The following is a 15421-nucleotide window of genomic DNA, read 5'->3' on the forward strand; positions in this document are numbered from 1 at the left end:
GGGGGTGTGCAATCAAAAATTTGAGGGGGGGGGGGGTGCAAATCGTAAGTTGGAAGGGGGGGGGGGTGCAAATCGAAACTTTTGTCCCCGGGTGACGGGAAGGGTCGCTACGCCTCTGGAAGGAGTTTGTCGATTTAAAATAGGTGGTGCCCGCCACCCTACCGATATTTTAGAATGTGCTCTTGAGTAAAAAAAGGTTGGGAACCCCTGAAGTAGAGTTTCCTTTCTCTGTGACCTCACATATTAAGGAATATGGCGTCAGCACTAGGCTTAACCGTCATTACTTTCCGTAACGTGCATCAGGTACCCATCAGGGCTGGGTGGACTCCGGGACGTTATAAATTATTATTCAGGCTTAATTTCAATTTATTTACCTAGAAAAAGGTTTATGTAATATTAATAGACGTAGCTTCTGGTGAAACAATTGGTATGAAAAGTCTATGTAATCATACTAAATTTTTTTTAAATTCTTTTTAAAAATATGGCAAGTGATAAAATTATAGTTGCATTTGTAAAAATTAAAGCCGTTTGAGAAACATCGATTACACTCTTTTTATATTTATTCATGTATTGAATATAAGCTGTTGAAAAGCCGTTTATAATTATATTATCAATTCAAATATTTTCAAAAACTGACATCGACTTCACCTTGAAGTCAACCGTAATGTCCATGGAGAGTAAAATAATAAAAGTCAGAACAAGTGTATTCCATGATAAAAATACAAAATAGTGATCTATTAGCGTAGTATTGTATTTATATTAAATAATATAACATCCCCAATCACCTCAACACGCTGACTCTGCTAATCCAAATTTAAAATAAAATCGTTCTCCAAATTACTATTATATTACTAGTAATTATTTCTATGACTATTTCTAGTTTTGGACCTATTACACAAATGTTATAAAATATTCAATTTTGGTTAGAAAATGTGCTTTTAGGCAACACAAATTTGGAACCTTTCGGAACCAGTTTTTTAAGTATATTATGCTGCATGTATTTACTCTACAGCAAGGTGAATACTTTTATGTAATTTATTTTATTAACATAGGGATTTTGAAAAGTACGCTGTGGACACGCTAATGCGAACCTACAAGAAATACCCCGAAGAAACTATCCGACTTCTGATCTTCAGCATGCCAGAATGGGGCAACACAACATGCATCTACCTGGCCATCAACAACTACAACTTAAACTTCTTGTCACAAACGCCGTGTACGGAACTCAACGATCGCTTGTGGAACTGGGGTACTCACGTCAAGAACGAATGCATGTGGCACGTGAAGGAGGAATCAGAAGAAAACGAAAGTACACAAGTTCACAACAAAGAGGCCCAGGGCGGAAGTTTTCATAGATCTGCTAAAGGAAATATTGGAGAACATTCAGGAAAACTAGAGCATTGCAGGGTAAATACGGACCATGCATATATTTATAAAACGGGTCATTTTTATTCAGTCCCTATCCTATATTAATTTTTACTAAATGTATAGACAAATGTCGCACATATTATCGCCTGCCGTTCTCTCCTCCTTCTTCACCCCCTCCAACCTTAATAAAAAAAGCGACAAATACAAATATATAATTTTGTTAGGTAAATCCCTTTCGTGTTCTTCATTATTTGTAATTCTAGGTCTTGAAATAAGTTTTAAAAACAATCAATTAGCCAGACGTGTCAATGTGTTATCTAACAATTTTAAATAGATTTTTTGTGAGAACGATAACTCTGAAATTCATAGTGCTTAAGGATATTGTTATATCTCCGTCTCCGGTATTACAATGTAACACTAAGGTAAATTACACCCTTGCACAGTTCCTCGTGCATAACATTAAATCAATTAAACTTATATCAGTATATTACAATATATTTCTGCATTATGAAATAAACGTCATCAGATTATGCATTGAGGAACGATTTTGTAATTTTAAAAAACAAAATAGTAACTTAAAGTATTTAAGAATTTATCAGCCACACGTTTGAGAATTTAAAATTAAAGGCATTTGCTATGGAGTTATTGTTTACAATCTCTAGTTGATACATTCAGGACTCAATCGTACCTGCTAGACAGTGCCGCCCGAACTAACAAACATATGCCATCTAAAAAATCGATTAAAAACCCGTTTTTTTTTTGGTTTTCTTAGTGATGAATAACTTTCTACTAGCGTTTTGTTTTTAGCCATCTCAGAATTTGTTTCCAATTGTGCACACTTCATTTATAATGTTAACAGTGTATTATTTCTATCCCTACTATTACTATTTAATTTTTCAACAGGTATGCGACACTTGCAAAGATCATAAAATGTTGGCCAAGCTTTCGTTGTAAGCTTTTTATTATTATTTATAATAAAATAGTTATTTATGTTATAATTCGCTCATCACGTGAAAATTGATGTTGTTCATCCATAGTTGGGCCTTTATCTATATGTCATGCTGCTGCTCGATCAGAAAGTATGATCTGATTTTAAGAAAATTTTTGGCGCCATCAGTCCTGGTTCTGCTGCAATTGGTAAGATAATTTATTCTTCCTTCCGATTGTACATATTTGTTGTTTTGTGTGTTATAAAATTCCTTATTTCAGTTTTCGTATACGAAATAATATCCTGCAATAAATACAAATTAATACGGACTCGCTGATTCCCAGGGGTTCGATGAAACCTAGGCTAAAAATATCTGCTATAACGTAAAGAATTCTTAAAGTGTGAATTGTGTGAGGTTAGTTTTAAGTACTTGTGTCAGCAATCATAAACTAGACATTTGTGCGCAAAACCAAAACACTATTCCCTTACCTCTCAGCTTCACCTAATTTACACAATCGCATGGACATGTATTAAGTAAACAAGTTAATACAAATGTATCCATAACAATTTTTATTTTTTTGTGACCGAACGAAAGGATATTTTTTTGCGCTAAAAACCTACACGATGCTCAGTTTAAATTAAAAATATTATCCTAGGCCTACACGATGCTCAGTTTAAAAATTCTTAATTAATTTTTTGTGACCAAACGAAAGGATATTTTTGAAAACTTTCTTCGGCAATATTGTTCTAAATTATGGCAGGAATCGATTGGTAAATGTTTCAAGTCGCTAAGTGGTCTGGTTGCCGAGATATGGGCCAAAAACTGCATTTTTTTTTCGAGTTTTTTTTTGCTTTTCCGGGAAATCCAGGAAGAAATTCCGCTAATTTTTTGGGCCCACAATCATCCTCGAAACTTGCTTAACATATTTGCTTTGGAACTAGTCCTCGATGTTGCTTCGTTGAGGAGGAGATACGACTTAAAGCTGCGGACACACATCCACACATCCATCAATCCATCCATCCATCCATCCATCCAGAAATGAGGAATTATTAAACGCAATTGCCAGTATGGAAATTGCGTTAAAAAGTGCAGTTTTGAACATGTTGATTAGAGTGCGATTGGGCCTTGTGTTTGTAATAGTGTGTTTGGGGTAAGATTTAGGATCTCCAAACAAAGTGCTTGTTTTATCAGCTTTGATTAAAGACTAATTATGTGACTTTAAAATAGACACGGCCTCTTGTATCGCACATCTCACCTGCTATGTCACATAAATATCTTCTCCCACATCCAGATAGTCCATATGTCACATATACATCTTGTCTCCCACATCCAGATAGTCCATATGTCACATATACATCTTGTCTCTCACATATATATATATATATATATATATATATATATATATATATATATATATATATATATATATATATATTTATTTATTTATTTATTTATTGTCTCCCACATCCAGATAGGCCACCTGGTGTTTCTTGTTCTCTACGCCATGCTGCTTGTCTCTGTGCTTGAACCCGCTTCCTTCCATTGGCTGGAATGGTTGGTGTGGGCGTGGATAATCAGCTTTATTTGTGAGGAATTCAACCAGGTAGACACATGGATAATATACTTTTTTTTAATGAAAACTTTGGTAGCATTATGTGAAAAATATTTTAAAAAAAAATAACCAGCCCTTTTTCTACAAAAGAAAAGAAAATGTAGTTGTGATTATTTTACCAATGTGTAGGGGTACTATCCTGAAAAAACCTGCAGAATACTCTAGCCTATCTCACTTAATATTTAATATTACCCTATCTCGATAGATATTTAACATATATGTATATATATATATATATATATATATATATATATATATATATATATATATATATATATATATATATATAAAATACTGATGCGATGACAAATTGATATTTTTAATGTATGCTATGCAATATAATGAAAGTATTAACACAACTATAGTTGAATTAAGGCAATAAAACAATAATGTTCAAACTTTCTCAAATCTTGTTTCAACAATAACGCAACTTTTCATGTATCTGTTTAGTATCTGAGAAACCCACTCTTCAAATGGCTGCAGTTATTCTTGGTGGTGAAACTGATATCATTTGCCTTCTTCTTTGCGGGCTATGGACTTCGTATTGCAGTTTTCTACGACCCTACAGAAGTGACGAATACCAACTACACCCACGTCTTACTTGGAATCTCTTACATTGGCTTTTCTTTTGGTCTTCTAGAGATTTGTTACTCCAGTGAGTTCTTTGGACCACTCATGGCCATGTTTAAAAATATGGTAAGTAACTTTTTATACTTCTATAACAAAAAATTGTAAGCCTAATCATCACCTTAAACAAGAAAAAAAGAAAAACTTAAGAGAATGTGTAACAGAACCATGTACACTAAAAACTATATCTACTGTATAAGAAAAAGGTTAATGAATATTACAGGATCTCAATAATACAACTGAAATTCAATCTAAAATGTAAACTCTACATTACGGCACCAGAGTTGTGGATCTTACTAAATATTAATTAAGTTCATGTCGCGTCTATAATGGTCGTTCTAACTCAAGCATTTTAAAAAATGTATAATCGGGTTTCAAACATCGCGAGCTACTGATGGTGTTTTTTAGCAAATATTGTGAGTAGTAGCCTTATGAATTACTAAAAAGTAGAAAATAAAACTAAGATAAAAATCATTTCTAATAGCAAGCTTCAAAATTAAATGCACTGAAAATAAGAAAACAAAACGTATTTGCTTTCTTTCATAAAAGCTTTTGTCGCTAAAATGTGTGAACGATTTCATGAGACCCTGTTAGACATTAAAAGATGTCCCATCGCCTGGATAACGTAAACTACATTATCGGACTTACAGTAAAATTGATTGTCAATTTTGAGGTTTCCCATAGGCAGCTGGAGTGATTCAACATGAAGGGTAAAATAACTCGTAATGCAATAACGCGAACTTTGTATAATACCTACCGAACCTGTTGGTGATATTCTTTGACAGGCGGTTGCGCATTTTATTTGCATAAACATCACTGCAGCTACCATTTTTTAGTAAATATCACGTACCATTTGATGCTATATTGATGGTTTAGTTATGCTGAAATTAATAGTCCACTTTGCTCTTTTGAATATGAATTCCGCACCAATTCTATTATATGCAGGTGGAGAAACTGCTCAAGTTTATGGTGATCATCTTTGTAATTTTTTTCTCTTACGCCGTCGCCTCTGAGTCCGTCTTGTATCCCAGATCTAAGCTCACTCCCTTGTTGGCCTACTACGTAGCACGCAGAGCATTTTGGGGAATGTTCGGGGAATTTTTTCTGAACGAGCTAGAAAGTCAGGAGGGTGACATTGGTAAAGAATGTTTACTTTGTATTTTTTAAGATTAAAAAGGTTTAATACCTTTTCCACATAAATATATATTTAAAAATACACGTTTTAAAATAATAGTATTCACTTTTCCTAAGTACGTTTTCTCTGGTTTTTTTTTTTTAATTTGTCAATCAAAAGTTTACTTAAACATTGAAATTACCTAGAGTCATATGTCGTATATTCTTGAATGGATAATACTACTTGAAGTAATATGCTTGGCAATGTGAGAAAGAGAACATATATATAGCCGATACGTAAAACTTGTATTGTAAATACACCCAGTTTTAGACCCCACAATTATAGGTTAGATAAACTAAAACATGTTTTTGTAATCAACTTTTGCATATTTTTTCATTCCAAAGTAAGATTCCAAACATTTGACACTACACATGAATGCATATAGACATATACACTTAAAATAACATGTAGTTGCCGTATTTGTGTAAGAATTTATGTCGACCATATTATTCACATCTAAAGATGAGCCAACGTGCACCAACGACCCCAGCCTGTACGAGGACTACGAACAACTTCGATGCCCCACAGGGACGGGGAGATATTTCGTTCCAGTCCTATTGGGCATTTATTTTCTCACCATCAATATTCTACTGTTTAGCATCCTCATCGCTGTTTTTAAGTAAGTCTTGTATTCAAGTAAATTGTGTTTTAATAAGTGCTGTGTTTATGTACGTGTTGTGTTTAACTACATTTTGTTTCTAGAAAGTGTTTCCGAGTTAGCACTTTGTGAAGTGAAGTTTTTAACTACGTTTTGTATTAAAAACTAGGACGCCTTTATGTGTTTCAAAAAGAGAAATCGGTGTTAGGGCAAATTCGTATTTTGGCAAGTGTCTTTCTGGACTTTCTCTTAGAACCCTTTACATGTACCTATGCCTATGCCTATGCCTATGCCTATGCCTATGCGTGAGGGTACAGGTGTTTTGATGATGGTTACCACCAGTTGTGATGGTACGAAATGAGGATCTTGTTTGAATTTCTTCTTGTTGCACCAGTTGTGAGGGTGGGGATTTTTATGGTGGCGGAACGAATGAATCCAATAACACACAGTTCAGTTCCAAATACAAAGTTCTTTATTAAAATTATAAAAATCAAGTTTCTACCTAACTAGCCTGTTAAATAATATCTACTACCACTACTATTACTAACTCTACTAACACGCCCTTCCATGACCAATCCTACCACTATCTACATTCTAACTGTTCTCTACATAATTACGTCTGTTCCATTCTACAACCTAACACCTTCTGCCCTCGCTAGCTAATCATGATCTCTCGCGTAACAGTGGCCCACGCTTCAGTGGTCAGCTGACCGTCCCACGTGACCGGTCAGCCCTGTGCGCCCATTGGCCTCTCTAACCAACCAACTAGGCCTATAGTCTGTTTCTGCTAACCTATATCTGCTAAACATGTCTGACGTAATCTTGCGTCATCACATATCTCCCTCCCTTTCTGTAGCTGACAAATTATATTTTTCAGCGTCTACTACTAATCTAATACATCAACAACTATCTATCTTACTACTCTATTCTATCCCTAACATCAAATATGTAAATCAAATACAAAATGGGACAGCACAGTTTACAAAACATAAAATCTTGTGTCTGTGTTCCTGAAAAAAACAATGTCATTGTTCTAGTTCCTGAAATCTTGTGGTGTGACTGGTGTCTCTGCTTGCTAATGTATGTCTATGTTATGGCATGTGTGAATTCAATCATGTGTAACTCAGTTCTGGCTAGGTTGTCGTGTACTGGCCTTGAGCTAATCTTAGTAGAATGTGTAACTGGTTGAAGGGGCTCTGCGAGCAGTGTAAGTGTATGTGTAAGTGTTATGTAATTGCTGGCGTTCCTCTGTGGTGGGTGGGTTGTGGCGAGTTTTGATGTAATCTCCCGTGAGGCGGGTGTAGGCGTAACTTTCGTTGGTCAATGTGATGACGCAACAAACTCAACGCTGGTTGAGACGTCCACGTAGAGTGGTTATACGATGAACTGGAGCTGTCTGATGCGGTGTCGAACGATGACGTAACGTTCCGACGCTGGGAACTTGGACGATGGGTCGTCTACCCTTTGTATGTGCCGACAGAGGTACCTTCCATTAAAAAAAACCTCAATCCCAAATTTATACGTGCTGAACATTTGTCTGGCGGCATAAAAAACATAAAAAAATAACATTACAACATAACCAAAATAAAAAAATCAGTACACTCTAATCTAACAACAATCTGTAAAGCCTAATAAACTCAATAGACGTAAACACTACTAGAGCTTAGAAATAGCTTCACAAAAAGAATAGACATGTGAGTGTATATAAATAATCGTGCCGTTTCAAATAACATTTGAACACGTAATCATATAGTGGAGCAGCTCTCACTATCTGACTTTTGACAACTTAAACTGGCTGGCATGACTTAATGGACTGACTTCACTTATGACCTCAGTAACTTGACTTATTTCACTTTGCCTTCAGTAACTCGACTTATTTCAAATTAACGACTGACTTCACTTTAGACTTCAGTAGCTTGACTGACTTCACTATGACGACTTATTTCAATTTGACGACTTACTTCACTGACTTCATAAACATCACTGACCGACTTCGACTTCACTTGACGACTAAATCGACTGACTTCATAGACCTCTGACTGACTTCGACTGACTTAAACTTAATAGACTTCACTGACTGACTTAAACTTCGACTTCAAATACTTAGACGACTTCACTTTGACTTCAAAGACTTTTCCTTGACTTCAACGACTTCAATATGACTTCAAAGACTTCACTTTGACTTCAACTACTTCAATATGACTTCAAATAATTCACTTTGTCTTCAACAACTTCAATATGGCTTCAAAGACTTCACTTTGACTTCAACAACTTCAATATGACTACAACGACTTCAATATGACTTCAATATGACTTCAAAGACTTCACTTTGACTTCAACAACTTCAATATGACTTCAAAGACTTCTCTTTGACTTCAACTACGTCACTGTGACCTCAACTATGACTTCAATAACTTATTGACTGACGTGACTGACTTCGAATAACTTCTTTGACTTCAGTTCTGACTTATACTTCACTGACTTCAATAACACAATTGACTTCAGATTTGACTACACTGACTTCTGACTGTACGACTTCACGTCGATTTCCTCGACTACTTAGATCAACACAAAAACTCGACTTGACTTCACTTTTGTCCGTTGTTCAAAATCTTTTAGGGGGACGGTCGGGGTCACATTTTTGGTCATGGGGTTGGTGTTCTTGGGCAGTTGCGTGTTATCTATGTGCTGTACTTTCCGTTTCACTAATTCTAACGCTAACTCTGCTTTTGTTCTTGACATGTTTTACTATCTTGACTATCTTGTTTTCTAACCTACTCTCTAAAGATGTTTCAAATTCTTCTCCTGTTTTGTCTAATGGTATGCCCTGTTTATAGCATTGAAACTCTGCCTCAATGGTTGTGTATGTGTATGTGTGTGTGTTGAGGAAAGTCAAAATAACTAAGGCAACAGTGCGTAACAATAGAATGTGTAAGGCAGAAAAACCGCTGGCACAAACTATCCAGCAGGGGTATAAACCCAAACGTTTAAAAAAAAATGATGGAAGGTACTTATCTTTTTGAACATGGTGACTGTTCCCTTGTATTGGTAATCCACTCGTTCCGGTTGAAGAAACCCGCTGTTGTGTTGAGTTATAGGAAGCTGTACACCAGTACACTCCGTCATGAGTAAACCGATATACTGTCTTCCTGTCCTCGACCCGCGCTCCACCAGTTGTGAGGGTACAGGTGTTTTGATGATGGTTACCACCAGTTGTGATGGTACGAAATGAGGATCTTGTTTGAATTTCTTCTTGTTGCACCAGTTGTGAGGGTGGGGATTTTTATGGTGGCGGAACGAATGAATCCAATAACACACAGTTCAGTTCCAAATACAAAGTTCTTTATTAAAATTATAAAAATCAAGTTTCTACCTAACTAGCCTGTTAAATAATATCTACTACCACTACTATTACTAACTCTACTAACACGCCCTTCCATGACCAATCCTACTACTATCTACATTCTAACTGTTCTCTACATAACTACGTCTGTTCCATTCTACAACCTAACACCTTCTGCCCTCGCTAGCTAATCATGATCTCTCGCGTAACAGTGGCCCACGCTTCAGTGGTCAGCTGACCGTCCCACGTGACCGAACAGCCCTGTGCGCCCATTGGCCTCTCTAACCAACCAACTAGGCCTATAGTCTGTTTCTGCTAACCTATATCTGCTAAACATGTCTGACGTAATCTTGCGTCATCACACTATGCCTATGCCTATGCATATGCCTATGCCTATGCCTATGCCTATGCCTATGCCTATGCCTATGCCTATGCCTATGCCTATGCCTATGCCTATGCCTATGCCTATGCCTATGCCTATGCCTATGCCTATGCCTATGCCTATGCCTATGCCTATGCCTATGCCTATGCCTATGCCTATGCCTATGCCTATGCCTATGCCTATGCCTATGCCTATGCCTATGCCTATGCCTATGCCTATGCCTATGCCTATGCCTATGCCTATGCCTATGCCTATGCCTATGCCTATGCCTATGCCTATGCCTATGCCTATGCCTATGCCTATGCCTATGCCTATGCCTATGCCTATGCCTATGCCTATGCCTATGCCTATGCCTATGCCTATGCCTATGCCTATGCCTATGCCTTTGCCTATGCCTATGCCTATGCCTATGCCTATGCCTATGCCTATGCCTATGCCTATGCCTATGCCTATGCCTATGCCTACGACTATGCCTACGCCTACGCCTACGCCTACGCCTACGCCTACGCCTAAGCCTACACCTACACCTACACCTACACCTACACCTACACCTACACCTACACATGTACCTATAAGTCTAACTGTACCTTTACCTATACGTCTAACTGTACCTGTACCTGTACCTGTACCTGTACCTGTACCTGTACCTGTACCTGTACCTGTACATGTACCTGTACCTGTACCTGTACCTGTACCTGTACCTGTACCTGTACCTGTACCTGTACCTGTACCTGTACCTGTACCTGTACCTGTACCTGTACCTGTACCTGTATCTGTACCTGTACCTGTACCTGTACCTGTACCTGTACCTGTACCTGTACCTGTACCTGTACCTGTACCTGTACCTGTACCTGTACCTGTACCTGTACCTGTACCTGTACCTGTACCTGTACCTGTACCTGTACCTGTACCTGTACCTGTACCTGTACCTGTACCTGTACCTGTACCTGTACCTGTACCTGTACCTGTACCTGTACCTGTACCTGTACCTGTACCTGTACCTGTACCTGTACCTGTACCTGTACCTGTATCTGTACCTGAACCTGTACCTGTACCTGTACCTGTACCTGCGCCTGCGCCTGCCCATGCCCATGCCCATGCCACTGCCCCTGTCCCTGCAAACACAAACAAAGCACAAAAACGAACGCAAACAAAAAAGAAATAAAACAAACCAAAACCATGTTGGGGCGGCGGCCAAACCGCCTAATTCAAATTATTAAACGATTATAGTACCCCAACTTATTCATAGTCTTTCGCCATTACTCAAACGAACGTAGGCTCCATAGCTAACACGGGAAGACTAGGGGCGCCATATAGAATCCTGTCGGGGCGCCGGAGGAGGCCCGGATTAAACTCAGTTAAAGACTATAGTAACCTTTCTTATCTATAGTTTATCGCAATGTTTAAAACAAAATTATGCAAAAAAAATCACTAACAGGATAGCCCAGGGCGCCAAATCGAACCCAGCCGGGGCACCGGCGGACGTACCTGATTCAATTTAGAGAACGACGATAATACCCTAAGCTTTGCCGCCAACCGAAAAATAGAAGTAAACTTAGGGGACATTTAAAGTGGTTTCTTAACTACTATTAATTTAAAAAAATAATAAGTAAAAAGCACGTTCTGTATAAAATAAATAAAAGGCAGTATTTAGAGTACCTACCACATTGCACTTGATCAATCCGTGCTAATTATGTAAGTATTTTTTTATCAACACCAAAACAAAATAATAAAAAGTATCCTCCCCCCCCCCCTCCCAATAAAATGTTTTTTATAAAGGGAAGTAATTGTGTTTTCTGAAATGTCTGAAGGGACGTAATGAGTGCCAAATGACTAAATTAAAATAATTTTCAGACATAATTAGAATTTTTGTGAAAGGTGATACAAAGATAGGGAGAGAGGGGGGGGGGGGGTGATAAAGATTTATGAAGAAACTTCCTCCATTATTTTAACAGCTCAGAGATCAAGCGTATCGAACAGAAAGCCGAGGGGGTGTGGCGGCGCCACTCACTCAGGATTACGATCAAGTATCACAAGATGCGATATCCTGCTCCCATATTCTTACTGTTTGTCCCGTTCCTATGTAAAATGTCAAAAAGCAAGGACAGATTTTCTCCGTTCTGTAAGTAGTAAAATGTATTATTATGTAATTATTTTCTTTCTCTATCTATAGTTAGTTGCGTGTCCTTTTTTCCGTTATTGCAATAGATTTTTAACCATAAACCACATTTGTTTTTAATATTTATATTTTTTTAATTTAAAAAACTTTTATTTGCCAAATAAAATAAATACATCTACATTAACACATTTTACATAATTTTTCAAACATCAAAAAAAAAACGAAGGATTTTACAAATGTATATAACGAATAATTACATGGCGTATTTGTGGAAATACAAAATTCAAAGGGATACGCTGAATAAAAAGGGTACTGGTAAAGTGAAAGTGTCTGAATCTGGGTGGTTAATGTGAAAGAACTCGTTAAACAGCGAGAAGGTTATTATATATATATATCTATATATATATATAGGCCCTATATATATATATATATATATATATATATATATATATATATATATATATATATATATATATATATATATATATATATATATATATATATATATATATATATATATATATATATGTATATGTATATATATATATATATATATATATATATATATATATATATATATATATATATATATATATATATATATATATATATATATATATATATATATATATATATATATATATATATATATATATATAGCTAAACAAACAAAGATTTATATAAAATAATTAAGGCCTGAAATAGTTTAGTATAGAAACTCATTATTGGTATCTACGGCTGACTAAAGTCTAGTTTTTCCGTAGCTCTAGATCTAGATGTAGATCTAGAATCTAAATAGATACATTAAATTTTATAATTATTTATACATTTCAAAGCGCATGTTTATGTTTGCGTTTGTGTTTGCATTTGTGGTTGCGTTTTGGTTTCGATTGCGTGTTTGTTCGAGTTTGCGTTTTCTTTTGTGTTTGTATTTGTGTTGGGTCTGCGTGGTGCGAGTTTTTTCGTTTGTGTTTGTGTTTTCTTTTCTTATTTGTGTTTGTGTTTTGTTTTATTCTGTTCCCAAGTTGGTACATTTTTAAAAGAAGCAGGATATGCAGCTAGTATAAGATATAGATGATGTTGATTTTTTTGAAACACTTATAGATTTATTAGCGATATTCAAATGCCAAATTATTACAGTTAAAATGTTGTGTCTAGGTTTAAATTTGATTAATTGTAAATTAAATTTTTTACCATCTAAATTCTGTTATCCTCAGATTCCTTTTGTTCCTAAAACTTATTTAACAACTATCTTGACTACTATTTCTATATTTCTAACTTATAACATAAGAACAATTGTTTGATACAACGTTATATTATAACATCGAAATCCAGTCACACTATTTAATACATTTCTTATTTGCAACCCTAAAAACACCTTAATAATTACAGTGAAGGAAATAACCAAAGCAGAAAAGCCCTTGCAACTTCGTTTATCAAGAATTCAAGAGGAGATCCGAGAACAATATATCATAGACACAGAACCTGACCTTTACCCAGAGTAGGTGTATATTTAATTAATTATACCAACAATGCACGAATTAATGTTTGCTAGACTGCTATGACAGGTATATGACTTGCTAATTCTGTAAGAAGCTTTGTAGTCGGCAAGGAGGTAGGTCCTAGTATAAAAATACTGTAGCGTTCAAATATGATTTCTAATGTTGGTGAGTTGGATCATTGCAACGACGAGATGGGGATGGGGAGGTTCGGTATTTACCGCAAATATTTTTTCCAATAGGACACTCGCTATAACACACACACACACACATACATATATATATATATATATATATATATATATATGTGTATATATATATATATATATATATATATATATATATATATATATATATATATATATATATATATATATATATATATATATATATATATATATATATATATATATATATAAGCTTTCATGACAATTTATCTCAGCAAATCTTTGTTCTAAGACAAAATATCCCAGACAAAATATCCCAGACAAAATATCTCACATACAAATGATCTCAGGACAAAAGAAATTGTAAATGATCTACATATACATATGAGCCTTTTGTTTTAGGACTGCTACTGAGCCACATATCACGACCGTGGATCATGAAGATTGTCTTCGGTAAGGAGTGCAATGGTTAAAGTGGTTAAAGTTAGTAAAGTTAGCTAACCTGGCAGTCCATGGTACTGATGGAAGTAGAGCGCTCCCCGAAATATGAAGTATAAATATGGCTTGAACTCGATATTTTTGGTTATTAGTCGTATCTCCCCGAAATATTAAGGATAAATATGGCTTGAACTCGATACAATTTGGTTATTAGTCGTATCTCCCCGAAATATGAATGATAAATATGGCTTGAACTCGATATTTTTGGTTATTAGTCGTACTCTCTGACATTTGACCACTCCGTGGGTCCTTGAGATATTATACTGTTAGGTGTATTCATACCTAGCGTAGAATCATTTTTTACTACTAACAATATTTATAACTTCTTTTTTATTTACCATCAACTTTTTGTGTTAAATGTGAGTACATCATTTTAAACGATTTTATTGATATTGTACAATTGTGAAATCTATTACTTATTTTCCCAGACCAATTACTGTTAACTGTAAAGTCAACTGTCCACATGCAGGTAATAAACATACAATTATGGTGTTGGATAAACTGAGGCTAATGTTTGTGCATTACACGATTTTGGTGGGGGTGTGAGCTGTGGTCCGCGCCAGGTTACATTATTTGGTGTGATTGGGGGAGTGGTCAGACCAAATCGTAAAACATACTCTCAAAACAATGATTTATCAAATAGTGAGGGAGATGTATGCTATCAAGGCTAAAATGTAAAACTATTGGAAAACTTCCTGAAATGCCACACCAGTTAATTCCTGTCAACGATTGTATTGGCATTGTAAATTATTATGCTAAATGGTAAAGGCAACCATCTTGGAACAAAACTGATAGAACATTTTTTTGAAAATGTGTATGATTTTTCTTATACACGTAAAATAGTGTAATGTTTACACAAATTTCGATTTTTTAAAGCGATTTTCAGAAAAAAAAATTGTAAAAACAAAAGTATTTTAAATTTAAAAATGAAATCTATAATAATTGTTACCAACATATGCCTCTATAATAAATTAAATAAAAACACAAAATAGCCGCCATCACCATGGCTTCGACAGGAAAATTTCGGATTTTTTTTTCAATTTTTAGACTTAACTCATTGAGTTATAACTAGATCTATATGCCAAATATTATAGCATTAGATTTA

The 15421-nt window shown here is 35.5% G+C and overlaps 2 protein-coding genes across 2 annotated transcripts in view; both read left to right on the plus strand.

Annotated features, from left to right (window-relative positions):
- Positions 1 to 2514, plus strand: part of LOC131944435 (uncharacterized) — a 3953-nt gene extending 1439 nt beyond the window's left edge. Inside the window, exons 4-6 of the mRNA XM_059305035.1 lie at positions 1053 to 1407; positions 2272 to 2318; positions 2406 to 2514. Of these exons, the coding sequence (XP_059161018.1) occupies positions 1053 to 1407; positions 2272 to 2318; positions 2406 to 2514 (511 nt within the window). The remainder of the gene's footprint in view (positions 1 to 1052; positions 1408 to 2271; positions 2319 to 2405) is intronic.
- A 1261-nt stretch (positions 2515 to 3775) lies between these two features.
- On the plus strand, positions 3776 to 13605 carry LOC131944431 (transient receptor potential cation channel subfamily M member 1; the record flags this gene model as incomplete). Its single annotated transcript, XM_059305032.1, is given in 6 exon segments — positions 3776 to 3900; positions 4360 to 4605; positions 5482 to 5674; positions 6173 to 6329; positions 11989 to 12155; positions 13545 to 13605. Coding segments are annotated over 6 exon segments (923 nt in total), but the record flags the coding sequence as incomplete, so codon positions are not given.
- Positions 13606 to 15421: the final 1816 nt, after the last annotated feature.

Source organism: Physella acuta, unplaced genomic scaffold, assembly GCF_028476545.2.
Source record: "Physella acuta isolate Inbredline_101_S28 unplaced genomic scaffold, ASM2847654v3 ptg000493l, whole genome shotgun sequence".
In the NCBI taxonomy this organism is placed as follows: domain Eukaryota; kingdom Metazoa; phylum Mollusca; class Gastropoda; family Physidae; genus Physella; species Physella acuta.